General features: G+C 42.5%; 1 protein-coding gene across 1 annotated transcript in view; it reads left to right on the top strand.

Annotated features, from left to right (window-relative positions):
- STX18 (syntaxin 18) overlaps positions 1 to 21,940 on the top strand; it is a 119,941-nt gene that overhangs the window by 66,742 nt on the left and 31,259 nt on the right. The window contains exons 2-5 of the mRNA XM_008566926.1: positions 1,371 to 1,438; positions 15,050 to 15,165; positions 17,181 to 17,258; positions 17,408 to 17,474. Of these exons, the coding sequence (XP_008565148.1) occupies positions 1,371 to 1,438; positions 15,050 to 15,165; positions 17,181 to 17,258; positions 17,408 to 17,474 (329 nt within the window). The remainder of the gene's footprint in view (positions 1 to 1,370; positions 1,439 to 15,049; positions 15,166 to 17,180; positions 17,259 to 17,407; positions 17,475 to 21,940) is intronic.

Here is a 21,940-nt window from a genome sequence, read left to right on the forward strand (position 1 = left end):
TCTCGGGAAGAGGGAGTTTATCTGTGGCCGACGCCCAGGGTGTGGCGGAGAGACGATCTGGGCGGGCTCCTCTTCCCAGCCCCCCCGACGCTGGCCGGGGGCTCCCCACGCTACCAGCCCCGTCAGAGATCTGCGGGGAGAGTGGGATTGTAGGCGAGTCCGCAGGCCCTGGGGTGCCCCGTGTCGAGGTAAGCAAATAGCACGTCCCAGCAGGGAGCCGCGCCAAACAGAGATGGCTGACCTGCACTCCCAAAGCCGGCCTTTTTTTTTTTTTTTTTTCACCCCCACCCGAGAGAATGGAGGCCGCTTTGATGTGGGCGCTTAGCCTGGTGTGGTGGGCGGGGGGCCAGGCAGGCGGGGAGCAGTCGGGCTTCGCCCCGCAAGTGAGGCTGGACTGGGGGTGACTTACGGGGTCGCGGGTCTGTGGCAGTCTGACGAGCTTCTCTCTGCCTTTGTCGGTATGCAGAAGTCTTTTTAAGTTCAGAGCAAAGTGAAAATTAGTCTGAGTTGGCCTTGACAGAAAAACTTTCATGGAAGAGATGAAAGTTCAGCAGACCTTTCAAGGCTAGAGCCACGTGTGTTTTGGAATGAGTACAAAGGGTGTAAATAGGAAGCCAGAGTGAGTAGTGGTCAGAGGACAAGAGCAGGCCACTGGCTAGTTAATAACTCTCTCCTGGAAATACTTTGTCCCCATCGACTATGATCTGAGGTTTCTTCCTACCTCTTTTTATTTTTTTAAATTATTTTTGAATCCCTAGCTCCATGCACAGTATCTGACACATGGTAGGTGCTTTGGAGTAGGTTTTTATTATACACAGTAGAAATCAGCCATCACAAATGCAAAGCTATACCTCTGTGTTCCTTTTGTTCATCCATGGAAGGAGGCCATAGGGAAGATGGAAATTTGCTGTGTCGGGATAAATCGTTGTCCTTGAATCTTTTTCTCTGCTGCTCTGCCTGAGCCCTATTTGTAAACCTGATAGCTTCAACCTTAGAACACTTGAAAGAAGGAATAGTCATCTGTAAAATTTTAGATAGAAAACAATAAGGACCTTAGGGAATTGACCTTTATTGAGCACGTGTTGTATAGTTACCAGACATGTATTATCTTGTTTAATCTCTAACTTCTTAGAGATCATCCTTTCATAATGTCAGATCATAACAATTAGAGGTAGAAGGAACAGTGGATAGAGACCAAGGCCCTCAGGAGGTTAGTGACTCTATGAGAGTCCAAAACCAAAGTTACTCAGTTTGTAGCTTCACAATCTTTCTGCAGCCTGCATTCCGTTGTCTATTAATTAAAAATTCATTTTATACAGGTTTAACATAGCTATCTATATAAACCATTTACTTTCTTTTTTTAATTTTAGATTTCTCACATTGGCAAACTGAGAGATTTTCTTCTGGAACACAGGAAAGATTATATTAATGCTTATAGGTAAGTGCATATTTTTTACCATGTCTTTGGTGACAGTGTTCTTTTTCATACCGACATTCCTTTTGAGCTTTTTGTCCTCACTTTACTTAATAACTCAGAATTGTAACAGATAGATCACTTCTGCAGTGGAAGAATATCTACAAAGCAGAAAGGAGCTCCCAGAGCCAGGATAGGCTCTGCTGTACCGTTTCCTCAAAGTCATGATATCACAACAGCAATATCTTCTAGTCTGTTTGTAGTTCTGTATGTACGTTATCTCTTATCAATGAAACTCATTCCATGAGTACTTACAGAGCAATGTATGAGGTTGGGGATGCATGTATTTGTTATCACCTATACCTGTGAAGGAACAAAATTTTCTAGGCTCTGCTACGCTATTTTTGCCCATGTGTCACTGTCCCAGTCTGCGACACTGGTTTTTGCTGCCTTGGCGAGTTTTCATGAGCATATTTAAATCTCTCACCCCTCATTGCCAGTTCCCAGTCATGTCTTCCTTGCCATTTCCCAGTCCTCAGTCCTGATGGCCATCTCCTTCTTGTCTTCTCCCAAGCTTTTGACACTTGCTAGAGATAGGTGCAAGCCCACTGTGGCTTGCCCTTCATTCTTGGCACTTTTGATGAATTCTTTTATTCATTCCCTGATGTAACTCGTGGTCTCATTCCTCCTAGCGGCCAGGACCAGTTTGTACTCAGTAGCCATTGTCTTTTTAAAACATCAGCTGGATTATGTCACCACCTGAGTAAACCCACCATAGTGCCCCATGGCAGTTAGCATTAACACCAGCCTCTATACCACGGTCACCACTTGTGATCTGGCCTCATTTCAAATCTCTCCTCCCCACTTTCCCACCCTCCATCCATTGTGCCCAGTCATGCCAGCCATCCATGAAGGCTCCATGCTCTTTCCTGCTTCAGGGCCCAGGCATGTATGTGGTGTTCTTCCTCTTCCCACAGTGGTCTCCTTTTCAAACTTAAGGCCTCAACTTTAATACTGCCTCTTCCGAGAAGCCTTCTCTGTCTACCCTTTGTAAAATAGATCCCTTCTGTTTGCTTGCTTGTTTGTTTGTTTCTCCACCCTGTATATTTTCTTCATAACACTAATCACAATTTGTAATTATTCAGTAATAATCATAGTTTATAGTTTATCATCTCTCTTTGTCCCTAGGCTGTAAGTTTCAAGGTCAGGGGCCTTGTCCGCTTTTCATTCTTGTTTCTATAGTGCCTCACCTATATTTGGCATTCAATAAATATTTATCAAATGAATGAATGATTGGTTTCCTCATAGTCCTATAGTCCATGACTAGCCCAGAGGTTCTCAACCAGGGGCGATTCTGCCCCCTGGGGACAATGTCTGAAGACATTTTTGTTTGTCACAAATGGGGAGAGGTGTGCTACTGGCATTTAGTGGGTAGAGGCCAGGAATGTACAAAGCGTCCTATAATGCACAGGACAACTCTCCACCACAAAGAATTATCTGGCCCAAAATATTAGTGCCAACGCTGAGAATTCCTGCTCCAGCCTAACCCCTCACTCTGCCCCAGCCCTACCTTCCCATCCAAAAGCCATCTCTTCTGCCTCTGAATTCTGATAGCTCTTTTTCTGTGCTTTTCTTATGGTACTTTTCACAGGTGCCTGGTAGAAGAGTTATTCATAATCTCTTCCACCAAGTTTCTTGAGGTGAAAAACTGTCTGATCCATCTCTGCATGTTTCACAATGCCAAGGCTCGATCAATTGATTCATTCATCAGTTCATTCATTCAGCAAATATTTATTGAATGCCTACCATGTGCCTCATACCATGCCAGGCATGGAGTATAAAATAGTGAGAAAAAACAAACATGGTTCTCCTTGCCTTCAAGGAGCTGTTAAAGGATTCATGCAAACAGGTAACATTGTAGATATGACAGGTACTGCAAAAATAGACTACAGGTAGCTTTTGAGGAATTTAGCCTTGTCAGGAATAGTGTTCTTGAAGAAGCGATGCTTGAGCTGAGATCTGAAAGAGAAGGAGTTACCTAGGTAAAGGAAGGATGAAAGAAAATTCAAATGCAAAGGGTATGGCGTGTGCAAACACCCCATAGACAGTGTCTGCCCTGTTGTGAAACATGCAGAGATGAAAAAGACGGCTTCTCACTCAATAAATACTTATTGAACAGATGAAGAGATGATGTAGGTCACCTAGAACATCATTCAGAAAGACAAGGTTGATTTTTAAAAAGAGAGAAAGCATTTTGATCAAAACTTCCAAACTGGTTTCTGAAATAGACTCCAACTCCCAACAGACACAAGAACGTTGCAGAGCAGTGTCTTGGCTCTTCTCTTCCCTTAACTGCATTTGCACCTGGCTTTAGTGTGACATTTTACCACAGGTCTTGCCTTCAAGCTTATTATGTAAGTTAATGGAAAAGTTGAATTTGGCATATGAGATGACATCATTAGGAGCATCTTTTTAGGATTTCATCTTTATAAAACAAGGGGTGTTTTTGCATTTTAGAAGGCTTCCTCTCACAAAGTAGGAGAATGTAAAAGAAATCCTCTGCCTTACTCTGTCAATATATACACAAATGGAAATACTTCACATAAATTCTTCAACACAGACAATAATTATATCCCAGGTAAATTTTAAATAATCCCACATGCTTTGTCTTCTTAAACTTAACATTGGCAGTTTTATACTTTTAAATGTGTTTCACTTGTGTTATTTTGGAATATACTAAGATAATTATTCTGATGCACAGTACTAAGAAAACCTTATTTGTGAGTTCTCAGAATAGTTGATTAACACTAGATGGCAGTGTAAATTTTATTTCGAAAGGTGTGTGGGGGCTGGCCCCTTAGTTCAGTTGGTCAGAACGTAGTGATATGATACCAAGGCCAAGGGTTTGGAACCTTGTTTACCAGCCAGTCGCCAAAAAATGAATAAATAAACAAAGGTGCGTGTGCGTCAAATACTAATTTGGTAGGCTGTAAAAAATGGAAGATACAGTGATTTTGGGAAACGTTACAAAACTGGTTTAAACCTATCAATTTCCAGCTCCTTTCTTTACCCAACAACTTAAGATTAAAGATGTGATTGTAAAGATCTTTCATAGAAATCCATTGTTAACTTCCCTTTGCCTTGAAAAAGCATCCAGCAAGGTGAATGCTTTGAATGTTGGTTTGGTTCAGGCCACCCCTTATAAACCATATGAATCTGAGAAAGGCATTTAATCTTGAAAATCAATGTCTTCCCTTAAACCAGAGGTCAGCAAACTACAGCCTGCAGGCCAAGTCCGGTCCACTGCCTGGTTTTGTACAGCCCATTAGCTAAATAAGAAGAGTTTTACATTTTTAAATGTCTGGGGAAAAAAAGAATATTTTACTACATGTGAAAGTTATATGAAATTCAGATTTCAGTGTCCATAATAAAGTTTTATTGGCACACAACCACACCAATTAGTTTACATATCATCTATGGCTGCTTTTGCGACAACAGCAGGGTTTAGTAGCTGTGACAGACTATATGGCCCCCAAAGTCTAACATATTTACTATCTGGCCCTTTTCTGAAGAAGTGTATAGAGTCAACAGTGAGAGTGATCATTACTCACAAGGTTCAAAGGAGACAGCATAATTGAGATGAACAATGCTGTTGTACCAGGATGCTATTCTGTAATTTGTCAATAGTTTTAAGCTTTTGATCTTCATAGTGATATTAAGGTGGTTATCCTTACACAGCCAAACTCAGCTCCCACACACTGTATTTTAGTGTTCCCAGACTACCCCAGCATAGACTCATGTCTCAGTACAGCAGGTGTAGGGCCTAAGCCTTCCCCTTTCCCAGCTACAGTGGCAACAAATACTGGCTCTGAGGATCAGAATCCCTGGGGGCTAGTCCCAGCTCTGCCACTTACCACCTGTGTGGCTTATGCACACCACTTATCCCCTCCTTGAGCATCAGATAGGACTATATAGTCTTTGAGGCTTTCTTAGTCTTGACTAATCCATTGCCTCATTCTAGAACCTCAGTCTTTTTACTCATTTTCCTGGTGCCAGCTGTTCTTTGCCAACTCATGCTCTCTGAACTCCATTCCTACCCCTGTTTTGGTACCTTTGAAAGAGCATGGGCTTTGGGGTCAGTCACACCGAAGTTCCAGTCCCAGTTCTGCCATGTATTAGTCATGCAAGTGTGTATAACTCACTTAACATCTTTGTGCTTGTTTTCTTTTTTATAAAATATGGATAATGTTCTTGTGTGGATTAAATGAGATGTGCGTGAGAGTTCCTGGCACATAGAAGTCCCTTGGTGAATGGTAATTGAATTGGAACCCCATTTGACCTATGATGCAGTTGTGGGGGAGGGTTTGAACAAAACCAAACTCATCTCTGTTTCCTGCCGGGGTGGGTATGGGGAGGAGTTGAGAGAGAGAAATAGGATGCAGGAGTCAGGTCAGCACGATGGAGATTGACATCTTCCCAGCTTTATCACTGGTAAAAATCTAGGTTGGCAGACAGCTTAGGTCTGTAGGCAGGTGGCTTTGCTGATACTCTGTTCCAGAATTAGATGGGCTCACTCAGCCAGTAGTGCCACTAGTCGCAGTCCCTGGAGCCCATACAGCAGGAGCAGGCCCCTTTGCAGCATATGAGAAAGGAATAGATCAGGACCTCTGCTGCCTTAGGCAGGCAGGTCCCAAAGAAAGGGGAGAGAGAAAGGCATGGTGGCTGATGCATGAACAGTTCCTTCTACCAGGGTGCAAATCAGGGAAGGCCCTTTTCCTCCCATGGGGTGTGGGGGTGAGGAGGGAGGAGGCTGAGGAAGGAGGCTAGATGTCACTCTGGGGAAGCTGATTCCCACAGAAACACGAGGACTGTTCCCTACATCCTCTCCAGATGGAGGAAGGGCGCCCTTATCATCTCCGGTCAAGTTCTCCCTCCCAAAGGTGGTAGACTGTTGACGGCCTTTCGTTTTTACTCCTCCTCCCTCCTAACGCAATGTGTTGGCCTTGGCCTGCTCCAAGGAACATTTTATATGGAGTATGATCATAGAATTGAAAGAATATGTGTAGAAATATTGCTTTTGGACCTATGAGGCTTTGTTAGTTTGACATAATTAGGAAGCTGTAATTTTTTCCAGAATGTAGAGCTCAGACTTTATTGACCCATTTAATTTTTTTTAATAATGACATTTTACTAGAGCAGAACAGCATGCAACCTAAGTAGCCCCTGGCTGGATCTCTGAATGATTTTAATCAAAAATAATTTCTTCACTTCTGGTGGATATACCTTTTCCACAATATCCTGGCAACAAAGCAATACTACTAGGGAGATAAACTTTTTGGTTTCTGTTGTTGTTGCTAATAGAATAATCACACTGTCAGTTTCCAATTTAAAAGGGTAATGTGTATATATAGTGTCTCCTAAAGGAACATCACCTTTTAATTGACTAGTCAGCTTTATCAAATTAACCTTTAGACCTTTTCAATTTCACTGAGCTGAGTTTCCATTAAATCAAAAATTTTGAGTAGGTGGATGTTAATCTAATGTTCTTGGAGTTAGTCATTTATAGATCTGGTCTGTCCTTGGGGTGCACATTCACTTGGAAGTAAGTACCTTTCTGATTTGTTTGTTTCTGACCCTTCAGCCTCTATTTCTGAGATAATGGTTTCCAGTAGGGACCAGTGTAAAGCTGGCCCTCTGCTCACTCCTCTCGCTCCTTCGCAGAAGAGCCATTATTCTGACTGGGGAGATGGGGAAGGACCTGAGCTTTCTTGACCCCTCATCTCACTTTTGGGTCTTCTTCCTCAGATAGAGTGCATTCTCTTATGCTTGCCATGTTAAGCCAAACCAGTTAACAGAACAAGATGCTAAGCAGTGTTGGGACGGAGAAATACTTCTTTCTCACTCTTCAAGTCCCATCAAGTGGAGGACTGTCATTCCCCAGGAGGCTGTGGGCTTCCTTCTCTCCTTCCAACTCTCTCCTCAAATATGTGGAAGTGGGTTGGGGGTGTGGGGCATGGGCCACACTGAGGGGGGAAATGATGCTTATCTGAGGTTGGGATGCTTATCTGAGAAGAGCCCCATGCTTAGCTCAGCCCTTTTCTCATTTGGAGGGTCCCGTCCTCAGGACGAATGCATTCCTTGCTTTTCTGTGCCTTAAGTTTTCTAGAGAAGGCTCTGGAAGGAGGATGCCTACAGGTTTCAGGGGTGGGGGCAAAATCAATTCAGGAGGGCTTACTAAAGAGCATAATTGTAGCTGTATATCTAGCCACATTCTCCAATTCAGGCTTACTCATTGAATCAGTTCATTCAAAAAGTATTTGATTATTGCTTTATTAGCCTGCTAAATGCTAGGCATCACTGTGATGATGGGGATACAACAGTGAACAAACAGACAAAAGTCCTTTGTAGAAGTTAAATTGGGGGGTGAGGTGGGGAGACAGATAAGAAACAAAATAAATAAGTAGAATACATGGAATATTAGAGTGGGTAAGTATCTTTGGTGGGAGGGGAGAAGGTAAAGGGGGATAGAAAATGTCAGGGAGGGTATAGTTCTATAAAGGTGGGTTAGGGAAGGCTTCATTAAGAGAGTGACAGTGAGTTAACACTTAAAGAAGTAAGGGATCAGTTTATGCAGATATCTGGGGGAAAGAACATTCCAGATGGAGAAGACAACCAGCAAGTTGAAAGGTCCTGAGGTGGGAGTCTGCCTGGGATGTTGAAGGAACAGCAAGGAGGCTGGTGTGACAGGAAAAGGAGGGGTGGGGAACAGTAAAAGACGAGTGTGGAAAGAATACAGGGTGCCAAGTCTTGTTGTTCATTTTAAGGATCTCTTAGTTCTTGTAAGGACCTTGGAAGCCATGGGAAGGTCTCGCTTGTGCAGAGGATTGGTAGTGATCCGACGGACTTGGAGACAGGATCAGTATGGCCAGTGTGTTAGAATAGACTGAAAAGGAGCAGGGCAGGAGCGGCAGACCAGTTAGGAGATGCTGATGGCATGGGACAAAGAGGTAGCAGTGGATGTGGTGAGAAGAGGTCAGACTGGAAATCTCGTGAAGATAGAGCAAACGAGAAATGCTGAGAGTCTGATGTGAGCTGGGAAAGAAAAAGAAGAGTTAAGGATGACTCCACAGGTAGGGGCCTGAGCACGCAGAAGGGATGGAACTGCCACCAGCACAGATGGTGAAAGCTGCAGGAGGAACATGTTTGAAGAAAGAGGTCAGGGGCTCAGTTTTGGACATATTTGAAATGCAAATTAGACATCTGAGTGGAGATGTTGAGCATGCAGTTAGACATACATGTCTAAAGTCCAAGAAGAGGTCCAGGCTGAAAATATGAACTTGGGACTTGGCAGTGTAAACCTGCTGTTTAAAGCCAGGAGACTAGATGAACTCCCCAGGGAGCAAGTGTAGCTAGTGAAGAGATTCAGGGACCGAGCCATGAACTGTCTGTCGTAAAATGGTCAGGGGGCCAAGAGGTGTCAACAAAAAGCCTGGAAACAAGCAGCTGGTGAAGTGGGAGGAGAACAGGAGAGTGTGGTGTCATGGAGGCCAAAGGAAGAAAACAAATCAAGGAGGAGAAGTGATCGACTCCATCAAATCTATGGAAAGTAACTAAGAAAGGTGAGGACGAAGCCAATGTGGAGGTCATTGGTGACCTTGGCGAGCACCGATGACAGTAGGGTGATGAGGATAAAAGCCCGTGTGGATAGGGTCCAAAAGAGAATGCCCAGGGGGAGGGAGTGGCCACAGCTGGAGATGGGGTTCTTCCATAGAAGCAGGAGAGAAGGTAGAGTCTGTGGGCTCAGAGGAGGGGAGATGGAGAGGTGAGAGCTTATAGGAGTTCTCAGAAAACAGGAAGCAAAGGGAACACTGACACTGAAGCTGGGGGAGGAGGTGTTGGTGACTGGAGGAGAGTGGGGAAGATATGAAACGGTCATCTAGGAGAGTGGGAGAACGAATGCCCCAGGAACGTACGGCATTGTTGCCAGGTGCCACCAGGGGATCTCTTGAGATTAGCAATCACGATAAAACCGACATTTTTATCTCCATCTGTCTGATCCCCGCCTGTCCCTGCATTCAGGCAGATGGAGAGCTGTCGGTTATTGACTCTCAGTACTCCACCAGCCTCCATCGCTGCCTCAAACTCCAAAGGAGTCTCCTCTCTTTGCTTCTCACTCCTGCTGTTCTCTCAGGGGCCAGACTTCCCCAGTGGCCCTCAGAAGATTAGGATAAAAAGGGTCAGATAAAAAGAGATCCGAGCAGCCAAATATTTTTTTAAGTGCCCAATACATGAAAGCAGTCTGTTATTATAATTTTTAGACTATCCTCAGTGCTGGCTCAGGTTTGTAGCCATCGTAACTACGTGTCACAGTGACTATTCCTTTCCCCATAATAAATTGTAGAACTTCAGAAAATGATCCATTATTACTTAAAATCTCCTTTAGTTTCTCAAAATAATATCACAAAATGGTTAGAAGACCTTTTGCCCTGGTTTCTTTTTTCAAAACAGAGTGTTAGTCAGGGAACATTTGGTCTCAAGAGCATTACTTCTTGTCTTTTTAAATTGCATTAAAAGGACAAGTGTTAACAGTGGCTTCTTGGCCAGCCCGGTGGCGCACTGCTATAGTGCGCCGCTTGGGAAGCGCGGCGGCGCTCCCACCAAGGGTTCGGATCCCACATACAGACCGGTTCCCGCTCACTGGCTGAGCGAGGCGTGGGAGCAACACCGAGGGCTGCAATCCCGTTGCCGATCCTGGTCCGGTGCGGGGGCGACACTGAGGGTTGCGATCCGTTGCTGGACATGGAAAAAGACAAAAAAAAAAAAAAAAAAAACAGTGGCTTCTTCTTTCATGTTTCCAGTTCTTTCTGTTCTTCCTTCTGTGTTCTTTGTTTCTACTAATGCCTTTTGCTCATCCAGGCCCCAGATCTCAGGTTCTGAGGATGTTTTGCTTCCAACATCTATTCTGCCCCTGACAATTTCACATCTCAGATCCCACCCCTCTTTTCATCCCCTACCACCACCCAGGCTCTGCCATTGCCCCTTCCTTAAATTCCAGTTCAACAAAAATTTACTGAGCACCTGCCTGCCATTTCATGGTGCTAGGGAATATGGAGACGAATACGGCAAGATTCTCTGCCTGATTTGGGTAACCCATGCCTGATCTTTCCCACTCTGTTCCATCCGTCGTGCTATTGCCACATTTATCTCTGTTCAGCTCAGCCTTTCATTGGCTACAGAATAAAACTCCTTTGACTAGCACAGGAGGCCCACAGGGACTCATCTTTTCACCTCTCCTGTGCTCCAGCCAATGTGAACCACTCACTGTTCTCCAGACAGGCTCCCTCTCTCTTGTTTCCACTGTTACTTACAGTGTCTGCTTTGGCCTTCCCACAGTCACATCCTGCTTTTCAAGGTTTATAGATCACCTTCCTCCCAATCAACTAGTGGGAGGTAAGCATCCCCTCTTCTGAACTCACCTGCCTTTTATGACATGAGAGGTGTTCTAGGGTGGTGATGAAGAGCCTAGATTCCAGATCAGTCTGCCTTGGTTCAAACCCCAATTTTGCCCATCACTGGCTGTGTACCCCTGGCAAGTTACTTAACCTCTCTGTGCCTCAGTTGCTTTATGTGGAAAATAGGAATTAAAGTAGTACCCACCTCATAGAATTTTGAGAACTAAGTGGGTAAATATATGCAAAGTGCTTAAAACAGTGATTAGTATTAATGCATGAAAACTGTTGTACCACTGTTAAACTTTGTTTTATGATATATAACCACACATAAACCTGTAGGTGTTACCTATTGTGATATAGTTTATTGAAAGCCGGGTCTATATTTTGTTCATGTCTGTAGCCCAGGTATTAACAGTTTAATTTCATAATGTATATTGGACAGATTAATTTTGTAGTGTACACTGGGCATATATTAATTTAATATTTATAGCAAAAACAGGATTGTAGTCTTTAACTTTTGCCCATACCTTTTCAGTGGCCTTTACAATAAAGTGTAAAACATTTATGTTATTTTCTCTTTTTATGTATCCTCAGGAAGTGTGTAGTTGTATATTAAATTAATAGGCAGAAGAATGTCAATGGTATTTTGTGGTTTTGAACTTTCCTTTTTTGAATATACTAATCACCCAAACAATAAAAATAAGTGTATTCCTTTAAACTTCTGAACCAGTGAATAAACTTTTACTACCCAGTTTTTTCCTCCTTTCTCCCAACTGAAGTAAATTGATTAAACATCAACATGGTTTCCTGTAAGTGAATCTAATATTTAGGTAAATTGAGATTGGTAACAAAATTATTGCTCTGTACATTATAAAGTAAATAAAATTAAAATTTGATACATTTATATGTGCTTGTTCTATGATGATACATTTTTTGGAATTATTTGCCAGATAGTTATCCTTTCAAAATAATAATAATTTCGTTATTGTCATATTTAACTTGAGGCTATGTCACCAGCAAGCATTCATTAGCTTAGATGACTATGTTTCAAATGCCCATTATATATCTAGTGCTGCTCTTAAATATACAGGAAAAGATTTTGAACCCGTCTTCACTTGCTCCATCTCCTCATCTCTAATGCCCTAAACTGCATACCATCTTTGGCCCAGTACTTTAATGCTTGAACATTTTTCCTTCCAAACCTATGCCTTCTGTGTTCTATATCTTGATGTGCGTTCATGTAAATCAGAGATTTATCCTAGGCTTCTCCTCACTTACCAGCACACCATCAGTCCCCATTCCTCTTAAATGTCTCTCAGATCTCTTTCCCCTTTCCTATGGCCAGTGCCTTGGCCCAACTCTCTTCATCTCTTCCTGGACTCTGGCAGTGATTTCTTCATTGTGGTTGAGGCCGCCTGAAGTCTAGTTTCATCTGCTTCCAGGCCACCCACCCTAGAGGACCCCATGCAGAAAGCAAATTCCTTTGATTAAAATCCTCCGGTGACTGTCCCCATCGACTATACCAGTTGTTGGGAAAATAGAATAGTTTGGTCAGGGCCCTCGCCTCGGGTCCAGTTGGGTGTGGTTCAGCATCTTTTGTAAGCAAATTGTGTGTGTGTGTGTGTGTGTGTGTAGTTAGTGCACATGTGTGCAGATGTATCTTTTTAGTTTTGTTGCTATTCTTGTGTTCTTCAGGGAGGAGAGAGAGAGAGAGAGAGGGAGAGAGAGTTCAGGAGGGAGGGAGGGAGGGAGGGAGAGAGAAAGAGAGAGAGAGAGTGTTTTAGTGAAGCATATGGGCGGGCATCTGTCTCGGGCATCTGTCTCAGGCATCCACCCAGCGCAGCCATGCTTTCCAACCTGTGGCTTCCAAGGACCTTTTGGCTGGTTACCTAACTCATAGACCTGTGTGAAAGGGTCTGGTGACGCAGCCTGGCATGTGAAGTGTTTGTGACCCAGTCTGTAAATGGGTTTAAGGGGTCTGTGAACTCCAGACCCAGCCCTAGCTCGACAATCGGCCCAGTCGGTGCAGGATTACCAGCAGGTAAAAGAGCCCAAGAACTAGCGTGGTCGCCTAGCTTTACAATTGGTGTCACGGACAGGATTAAGAGCTAGACCCAAGAACTAGCGTGGTCGCCTAGCTTTACAATTGGTGTCACGGACAGGATTAAGAGCTAGACAATTGGTGCTGTGAGCACGATTCCAGGTCTTAGCCGTGGCTCCACACATATAATGTGCTGCCCTCTTGAAGTAGTCCAGGGGGCCCCAGATATGCATAGCTAGGGTGCTCAGTTTGCGTGGAACCAGCCTGTTTCCTCTTTTTCCTCTTCATTCTCAGATATGCCATTATATGGTCATTCTAACCATGACATACAGGATGGGATTTTGTAGCTGGTCTTCTGCACTGTCCTCTGTGTGGAGTGGCTTCCTCTCTGCCTGCCTGGCACCTCCTCTGCACAAACCGACCATTCCTAACTTGGAGTTCCACTATCCACTTCCACACCAATAGCATTCACCGCAGTTCTTGTACTCCATGTTTCTGTGTTGATGTCTCATATAGTTCAGTACCCTCTGTGGATATAAAAAATGAGCCTCATTCAACTTTGAACCCTCAGCACCTGGCCCAGTGCCCGACAATGTGGGAGTTCAGTATATAAGTAAGTGCATAAACTGTGAGGATTAAAGTAAGTAAGTAAAACACAGGTAAGGCACTGAGAATAGTGTCAGTCTGGCATATACTAAGTGCTCAGCTGATGTCAGCATACCTGCTATGTGCTGGACACCATTTTAGGTATTGGGGAAGCAGAAATGGAGAAGATAAATCCCCACTTTCATGAAGTTTGCATTCTGCTGGGAGGAGATAGACATACGTATTTAATATTTCAGGGAATAATAAGTGCTGTAAAGAAAAATAAAGCAGGGTAAGGAATAAATAGTCGTAGAGTAGCAGTAGAATTTGGAGAGTCCCAGCTCCTGCATCACAAAGCAACGAAGGCAGAAGGGCAGCTTTGGAGCTCAGAGACAATAACATAATGACCAGCACAGGTGCTAAAAAAATAAATGTCGGGCAAGTGCTGCAGGGGCAAGCACAGAAGGTGGTCAGGGAAGCTGGCCCTGATGAGGCCATCTGATCAGAGATCTGAATGGAGAGAAAGTGACTTTTGCGAGGAGCAGTCCAGGCTTAGGCAGGAGCATGCTTGGCCGACTTGGGGGACAGCAAGGAGGCCAATGTGGCTGGAGAGAAGAGGATGAGGGAGAGAGTGGCAGGAAGCGAGGTCACAGGTGGGCCTGAGGACAGTCGGCAGTTTGTATTTTATTCTTAGTGGGAATAAGTGGCTAGGTGGGCTGGTGGTGAAGTGGAATGGTTTGAATCTATACATTATGTGAGGCCTTTTTAACGTGATATTTTGTGATTCTCAATTTCAGCTGTAAAGTCCAGACTGTTTAATTAGGCTTAGTAGTATCTCTGTTAATAATTATGCTGCCACACCTGCCCAGATCTTATGAAGATGAACAAGGTAATAAATGATCCTATTTTGAACTTCAGAGTGCCTTATTAGCTCAGTAACTTTAGGGTTGTTTAACTTAATATCAGGAGAAATGAAATTTGTTTCTAAAATCTCTTTTATTGTGCGTTTTGACTGCTTGTCAACATCAAAAAATGGAGCCTAAGCAGCTTCTCACATATATGAGAGCCTCCAAATTGTGTCCCTGCATTATTCTCCATGCAGCTCACAAAGTGAACTTCTAATGTAAATCTCATTAAGTCATTGTGTTGTGTGAAACCCCTTAGTGGTTGTCCCATTGTTCTCAATGTCAAAGCCTCCATTCTTGATCAGACTTGCCTGCTGTGGCTCCTGCCATGTCTCCATGCTCATCTCTCTTTCTCTGTCTCTCTTTCTTGCTCTCTCTCTCTCATGCACACATGCACACACACGACTGGCCTGCTTCCATTTGGTCTGTTCAAGAAGATTTTTCTACCTCAGGGCCCTCGTATGTATTGGTTTCTCTATCTAGATCATTCTCCTACCTCTTAGCCTGGCTGGTTCCTCATCCTTCAAGTCTCAGCTTAAATGTCACTTTCTCAGGGAAAACTTTTCTTCCCTCCACCCCTCCCAGACTACATTATGTTGTCATTTGCTGTTGCCTTTTCGTTTTCTTTCTTTTACTTTCTTTCTTTTTTTAGCCATATCATGTCTGAATATGGGAGGATGACAGACACAGAACGAGACCAGATAGACCAGGATGCTCAGATATTCATGAGGACCTGTTCAGAGGCAATTCAGCAACTAAGAGCAGAAGGTAAAGTGCTCTGAAAGGTGCAGACAGACAACCACGAATGTATCAAGCAGTTAAACAAGATTCATATGGTACAACCAGCTAAAATTCCCTCTTATTTTCTTATTAAGATTTGGTTTTAAAACTTTAAAATTCTTTTTCTTTTTTGATCAATGTTTTATCCTAAGCTGTTAAAAGTAAAGAAAAGGCTATTATTCAAGTTAAACAAATGGGAGGAGGAAGTTCTCTCCAAACATAATCAAAAACTTACCAACGATCCAGGGACAGAGAAGACAAATTTTGTGTGTGTGTGTGTGTGCGCGTGTGTGTGTGTGCATGTGTGTGCACACGTGTGCACCTGTGTTCTGTGTGGCATTTAGTGGGGAGGGATTTGATGGCATAAGGATGGAAGAGGGTAATCTAAGCTCTCTACTTGTAGTACTAAAGTAAACTTTTGTATCAAACCCTCATGGTTGGAGGAGGCTCTGGAGCCATGGCTGCTTAGGTACACACCCCAGCTCTGCCATATTCTAGCTGTGTGACCTTGGGCAAGTCACCTAGTCTCCCTGTGCCTCGGTTTCTTCATCTATAAAATATAGACAGTCATAGGATATATCTCTTAAGGTTGTTAGGAGATTTAAGTTAAATTCTTATAGCATGCTTAGAACGGTGCCTGGCCCTAGGGCGGTTATTATTTCATTGATGGCACTTTCATTGATGTTTAATTCTCACAGAGGCACTGAAATGGCTTCCAAGTCATGTTTCTTCCTCGATTCTTCTTTAATTTTCTTAGGCAGATACAGAGTACATTAAGTAGTATATAGAGTTCAAAGTTGCCGGATGCAGCTGTGTTTATGACAGACTTTTGTTTGGGAAGCTTCCATTAGAACTGTGGTGGATCACTTAGAGACCCTGATGAAAGCTATAGACATTTGTTTGAGAAAAGATACATACACACATACGTACAAAGATACATATATACATAGTTTATACATACATATACACATACATACATACATAGTTTCACAGAGTCCCCGAATCCCCTAAATGAATCTCAGATTGAGCAGCCCTGTAGTAAAAACATAAATCATGACCTCTATCCTTAAGAGCATATACGAGGGTACTTCAAAAAGTTTGAGGAAAAATACAATTAAAAGATAATATGACTCTTTCCATGAATTTTTTGGAGTATTCTCGTACATTCATTGAGATACTTAGAAAATACACATGAACCTTAATAAAATAAGCAATTAAGTATGAAACCATGTGACCTTGGGCTACTTACTGCCTCTGAACCTTAGTTTCTTCATATGTACAATAGGCATAATTAGAATTGCTGTTTGGATTATTAAGAGAGTATATGTAAAGGACTAACAGAATGCCTGCACATAGTAGGCACTCAATCTCTCAATAAATGACAGCTGTCTTACCAAAATAAGTGGCACAGTTGTTAAGTCTTTTAGGTCTTTTTAGCAGACTTCTATGTGGTAGTTTACAGAAGAAGGGCATCCTTGTAGCTAGGAGTCACGGAAGGTTTCCCAGAGAAGGAGAGTTTGACTCAGTATGTAAGGGACTCTCAAAATGTGAGTGGCTAGGGAGAGAGCACAGGGTACTCCGTGTGGCCAAGGGGAGAGGATGGGGCATTCCAAGCTGCAAACGGTACAGGCTCAGGCAGGGAGTGTGTGATTTAAGTTTCGTTTAAACATGTTACTTGAAGGTCAGTTTGAGCATTGGATGCTGTTAATACAAATGGGGTCAGCACTCAAAAAGTGGGCTGTATCAAATGCTATCCCAAAGTGCTGTAGTAAACCATAAATTATTTGACTGTAGTTTTTCTATGGGTTTAATCTTTCACTCTTGTAAAGCCTAATAAATCTTACTCTTTTAAAAATGTCATGTCACTGGACACAAAACTTGTTTTATAGCTGTGTTTTTAAAAATACTTTCAATAAAGAAACTGTTCTAAGGAAGCTGATGAATTGTTCTGTAGAATAATTGAATACAAAGACCTGAATGTTGTCCTTTTCTTTCTGTTACAGCCCACAAGGAGATACATTCCCAGCAAGTGAAGGAGCACAGGACTGCTGTTCTGGATTTCATTGAAGATTACTTAAAAAGTATTTCATTTTCTCTTAAAGGTCAAATGTTGCATTTCACAATAGATGTGGTGCAGAATTTAACTTTGCTAGCTGAAGACTATAGTGTCTCATTATATGTAATGATACCTTTTAAATCATCTGTGTTTTGGTATTTTTCCCTACAACAGGAGTGTGTAAACTTTACTCAGAACAAAGAGCCATCCGAGTTAAAAGAGTGGTGGATAAGAAAAGATTGTAAGTATTGCCTCCATTGGTGTTCCAAAATCAATAACAGTAATAGTAATAATAATAGCAACTAAAGTTTATAGAGTACTTACCTGTGCAATATCTCATGCTTGAATTTCTTCCCACGATGCCGTAGCTAGTGCTTACTGAGCACTTACTATGTGCCGGGCACTGTGCTAGCTACTTCATTAGCTCACAACAACCCCCACGAGGCAGGTCCTGTTACTGTCCTCATTTTACAGGTGAGGAAGCTAAGGCTGGGGAGGTTTAGTAACTCACTCAAGGTCCCACAGTCTGGAGGTAGCAGAGTTAGGATCTGAGACCAGGCTGTTGGTTCAAAGTTTGTGCCCTTGAAAGAAGCAATAGATAAAGTCTCTGCCTTCAAGGAGCTTAGAGGCAAGCTGGGTTGCTGTAAAAACATGTAAAATTAGCCAACTTAATCAGGATATTTCATAAGTAGTGAGGTCAGCAGCAAGTTCAGAGGAGGAAATGGTGCAACGGAGCAGCACGGCACAGTGCCTGAGAGCTCCGACTGCAGCCAGCCTGTCTTTGAATCCTGGCTCTTCCACTTACAAGCTGTATGACTGAGCAGATTGCCTACTTTCTCTGTGCCTTAGTTTTCTTGCCTATAAAATGAGAAAATTAATAAGTAGCTACTTTGTAAGGTTGTGTGAGAACAAAATGAGTCGATATAGGTAAAACACTCATAGTGAGTGAATAAATGTTAACTTATACTATTACCTACCATTAAGTACTTATTATGTGGCAATCAGTGTGTCAATTTGTTTCATTTAATCTTCACAACCACCTTATTAATGAATTTTAGTATCCCATTTTGTAAATGAAGAAATTGGGGCTCAGCAAATTTGGGTTAGGTGCCGAGCATCATAGCTGAACTAAGATTTAAACCTCAGGGTAATCAGGGCAACTTTCCTAAGCAATGGGATTTGTGTTGGCTGTTGAAAGAAAAATAGCTGGGTAAGTGGAGGAGAGAAGCAGAAAGCAGTCCAGGCCCGGGAGGAGTGTGAATGGAATGGCCGAGGCACAGTGAGACCAGTTTGCCTTATGCAAGTCATGGAGGAGAAGGTGGGACTCTGATATGTGATTTACGGGCAAGATAATATGGAGCCAAGGTCAAGGGTTCAGATCCCCTTACTGGCCCCCCCCCCAAAAAAAAATGATGGTATGGAGATCTCTGGGTCTCACACCACCAGGGGAGAGCGATGCAAATCAGTGCTTCATTGTCCCAGACAAAAACTTAAGAGGTTCCCCAAGTAAAGTAAAAAGAGGCTTTTGCTGCAGCCTCCGTAGTTTCTGGTTCTCAGCAGAGGTTTCGACTAAAATACAAATTAAAATCAGTCAGATGGGAATTGTTCTCATTTAGACAGTCAAGTACAGCATTGTCTCCTGCCAGATAGCTGCCCTGTGCCAGTTTCTTTGAGCAAAAGACCTTGAGGGAAATAAGTATGTGACCCTTTGCAATGCAGTCCAGCCCTCTCCTTCTGGTTCTTTCCTCACCTTTAGGAAAAAGCAATTTGCCTAAAACATAGATGTAATTTTATCACTCCCTTGCTTCCGATGTCTTAAAAAGGCCAACCATAGCACAGCATTCAAGGCCCGTAACAATAGGACCGCTGCCTTTGTTTCCTCGTCAGTCCCTATGTGACCTATGCTCTGGCCTGGCTAGACAGCTACTTGTTCTAAAGAGGCCTTGTTCTTTGAAGCTCTTTTGCCTTAATCCTTGCTGATTTCTCTGCCTAGAATGCCTTTCACATTTATGAAAGTACTTCAAAAACTTTGTGGAAAATTGAATTAAAAGATAATATGAATCCTTCCATGAACTTTTTAAAGACCCCTCATACTTATATTCTCTGCAACCTGTACCGTCCACCCCACTCATCTGGTAAACATACTCCTGTTCATCCTTCCAGCCCTGATTAAAATGTTGCCTGCTCCCGCAGGCAGTGTGAGTGAGTGGCTCTTTTCTTAGTTGGTTCCCTAAGAACATTGTTCATAGTCAGGTGTAACACTTACTCTTATACAGCTGCTGAGGCTTATATGTCCCTTACACCACCTCAGCCCATTGTATAGCATAATGCCTGTCCTGTCTGTGAAAGCCACTCATTAAGGAGTATTAAATGAAAGAATGACAAGTTTCCTGAAGACAATTTGATAGTAAGTGGAGTTTGTTGTCAAGTTGGATTGATGGGTTCTTTGTTTTTGTTATTATTTTGTTTTGGTGATGGTAATTGTTAAAAATCATTCTTATAAAATTGATTTGAGAAACTCAAGTGCTCATGTTTTACGGCATTGTTACTATTGTGTTTGTTTTGGTGTTGGTGAAAGAAAAACGTATTTGTTACTTAAGGAGCAGCCTGATTGTTTATTTTAAATCTTTTAACAGGATATGGGAAAAAAGATATTCTGTACTGGAATTTATTTTCATAGAATGGTGATATCATATTAGTCTTCTGTACCAAAGGGCCAAACTGGGTAAAAATATTTTGCTCATTAAGCCAAAAATAGTCTCAGCTGACCTCTCTGCATTTTCCCTCCATGACCATGTTTTCTTAAAATGACAGTACCATCATTAAATGTAACTATTTCACCCACCCTGTAGGCATTTTACTACCTGAATTGACAGTGACATCTGTGCAAGTTGCCTTGAGCTGAGTATGAGGGATGTTGATAACTGTTATTTAGGTTTTATCCCTGCTGTTTCTCCTGCAGTAAGACTGTGAGTCCTTTGAAGGCAAGGACCACTTTGTCTTTTATCTCTCTGGTCCCAGTACCTGATCAGAGTCTGCCACAAAGTAGGTGCTCAATTAATGGTTCTTCAATGAAGTAAGGAATGAGTGGGACACAGTGGCTCACTCCTGGCTCATTGGGTCTCCATGGTGAATGCTTAGAAATTGGAAAGTTGTGGGTTAGTATCAGACACAATATTGGCACTAGTGGCCCTGTTATCCCCAAAGGGTTTGAAATATGCCCTCTGATCCTCCTGACTGCCTTAAAGCACTAATATTTTGGTTATGATTTAAGTTGAAATAATCATCAAATGCCCTCCTGGGTATATACTCTAATTAAAAATTATCTGAATTAATCAGAAACATTTTCTCTTTCCAGAAAGTAGTCTGGTTGTTTATCCTTGTCTTTTTCTTAGGGAAGAGGTTCAACGTGGCAATCTGGAAATCAGGATTAACCTCTGATACTCTTTTCTACTAGTTCAGAGGATTTTCCTCTCTGAAGGCATAATAAACTAGGTAGAAGCCCAGTGACAAATCCAAACTTAAAATAGTAGGCCTTTCCCTCCAAACAGCCATTTCTTTCTTACCCTGCAGTGGGTTGTCTAATCCTGTTTCTACCCATGGCTAGCCTTGCCTTAAAGTTTGCCAAGTTTTGGCCCATCATTCAAACACATCATTTTCACTAGTACAATGATATTCTTAGAAGTGGAAACTTTTGGCTGTTCTCTGTGTCTCAAGGGAGGTTTGAGAGGAATAAAACTTATTAGTCTGAAAGATAATGGTTTTTTCTAATGCTGGGTAGGTTACAACCAGATCAGAAGGCTGGACAACTTCGTAGCATCTTCTAAGTTTATCAGTGTAGCTTGAAACTGTTTTTTTAAAATATTTTATTTTATTTTATTTTGTCAGTATACAATCTGGTTGATTACTGTGGCCAATTACTGAAACCTCCCTCCTTCCTCCCTCTACCCCCTCTCTCCCAACAATCTCCTTTCTGTATGCTTGTGGTATCAGCTTCAAGGAATTGTAATTGTTATGTCTTCTTCCCACCCCCTGCCCAGGGGTGTGTGTGGGGGGGGGCGTGGGTGTGTGGGGGGGTGGGTGTGTGTTTATTTTTAGCTCCCACCAATAAGTGAGAACATATGTGATATTTCTCTTTCTGTGCCTGACTCATTTCACTTAATATAATTCTCTTTAGATTCATCCATGTCATTGCAAATCGCAGTATTTCATTCTTTTTTGTAGCTGAGTAGTATTCCATTGTGTAGATATGCCACATTTTCCGTATCCACTCATCTGATGATGGACATTTGGGCTGGTTCCAACTCTTGGCTATTGTAAAGAGTGTTGCGATGAACATTGGGGAACAGGTATACCTTCGACTTGATGATTTCCATTCCTCTGGGTATATTCCCAGCAGTGGGATAGCTGGGTCATATGGCAGATCTATCTGCAATTGTTTGAGGAACCTCCATACCATTTTCCATAGAGGCTGCACCATTTTGCAGTCCCACCAACAATGTATGAGAGTTCCTTTTTCTCCACAACCTGGTCAGCATTTATCGTTCAGAGTCTTTTGGACTTTAGCTATCCTAACTGGGGTGAGATGGTATCTCAGTGTGGTTTTGATTTGCATTTCCCGAATACTGAGTGATGTTGAGCATTTTTTCATATGTCTGTTGGCCATTTGTATATCTTCCTTAGAGAAAAGATTTATTTTTTTTGTAG

The sequence above is a fragment of the Galeopterus variegatus genome, unplaced genomic scaffold, assembly GCF_000696425.1.
Source record: "Galeopterus variegatus unplaced genomic scaffold, G_variegatus-3.0.2 Scaffold278, whole genome shotgun sequence".
NCBI classification, from domain to species: Eukaryota; Metazoa; Chordata; class Mammalia; order Dermoptera; family Cynocephalidae; genus Galeopterus; species Galeopterus variegatus.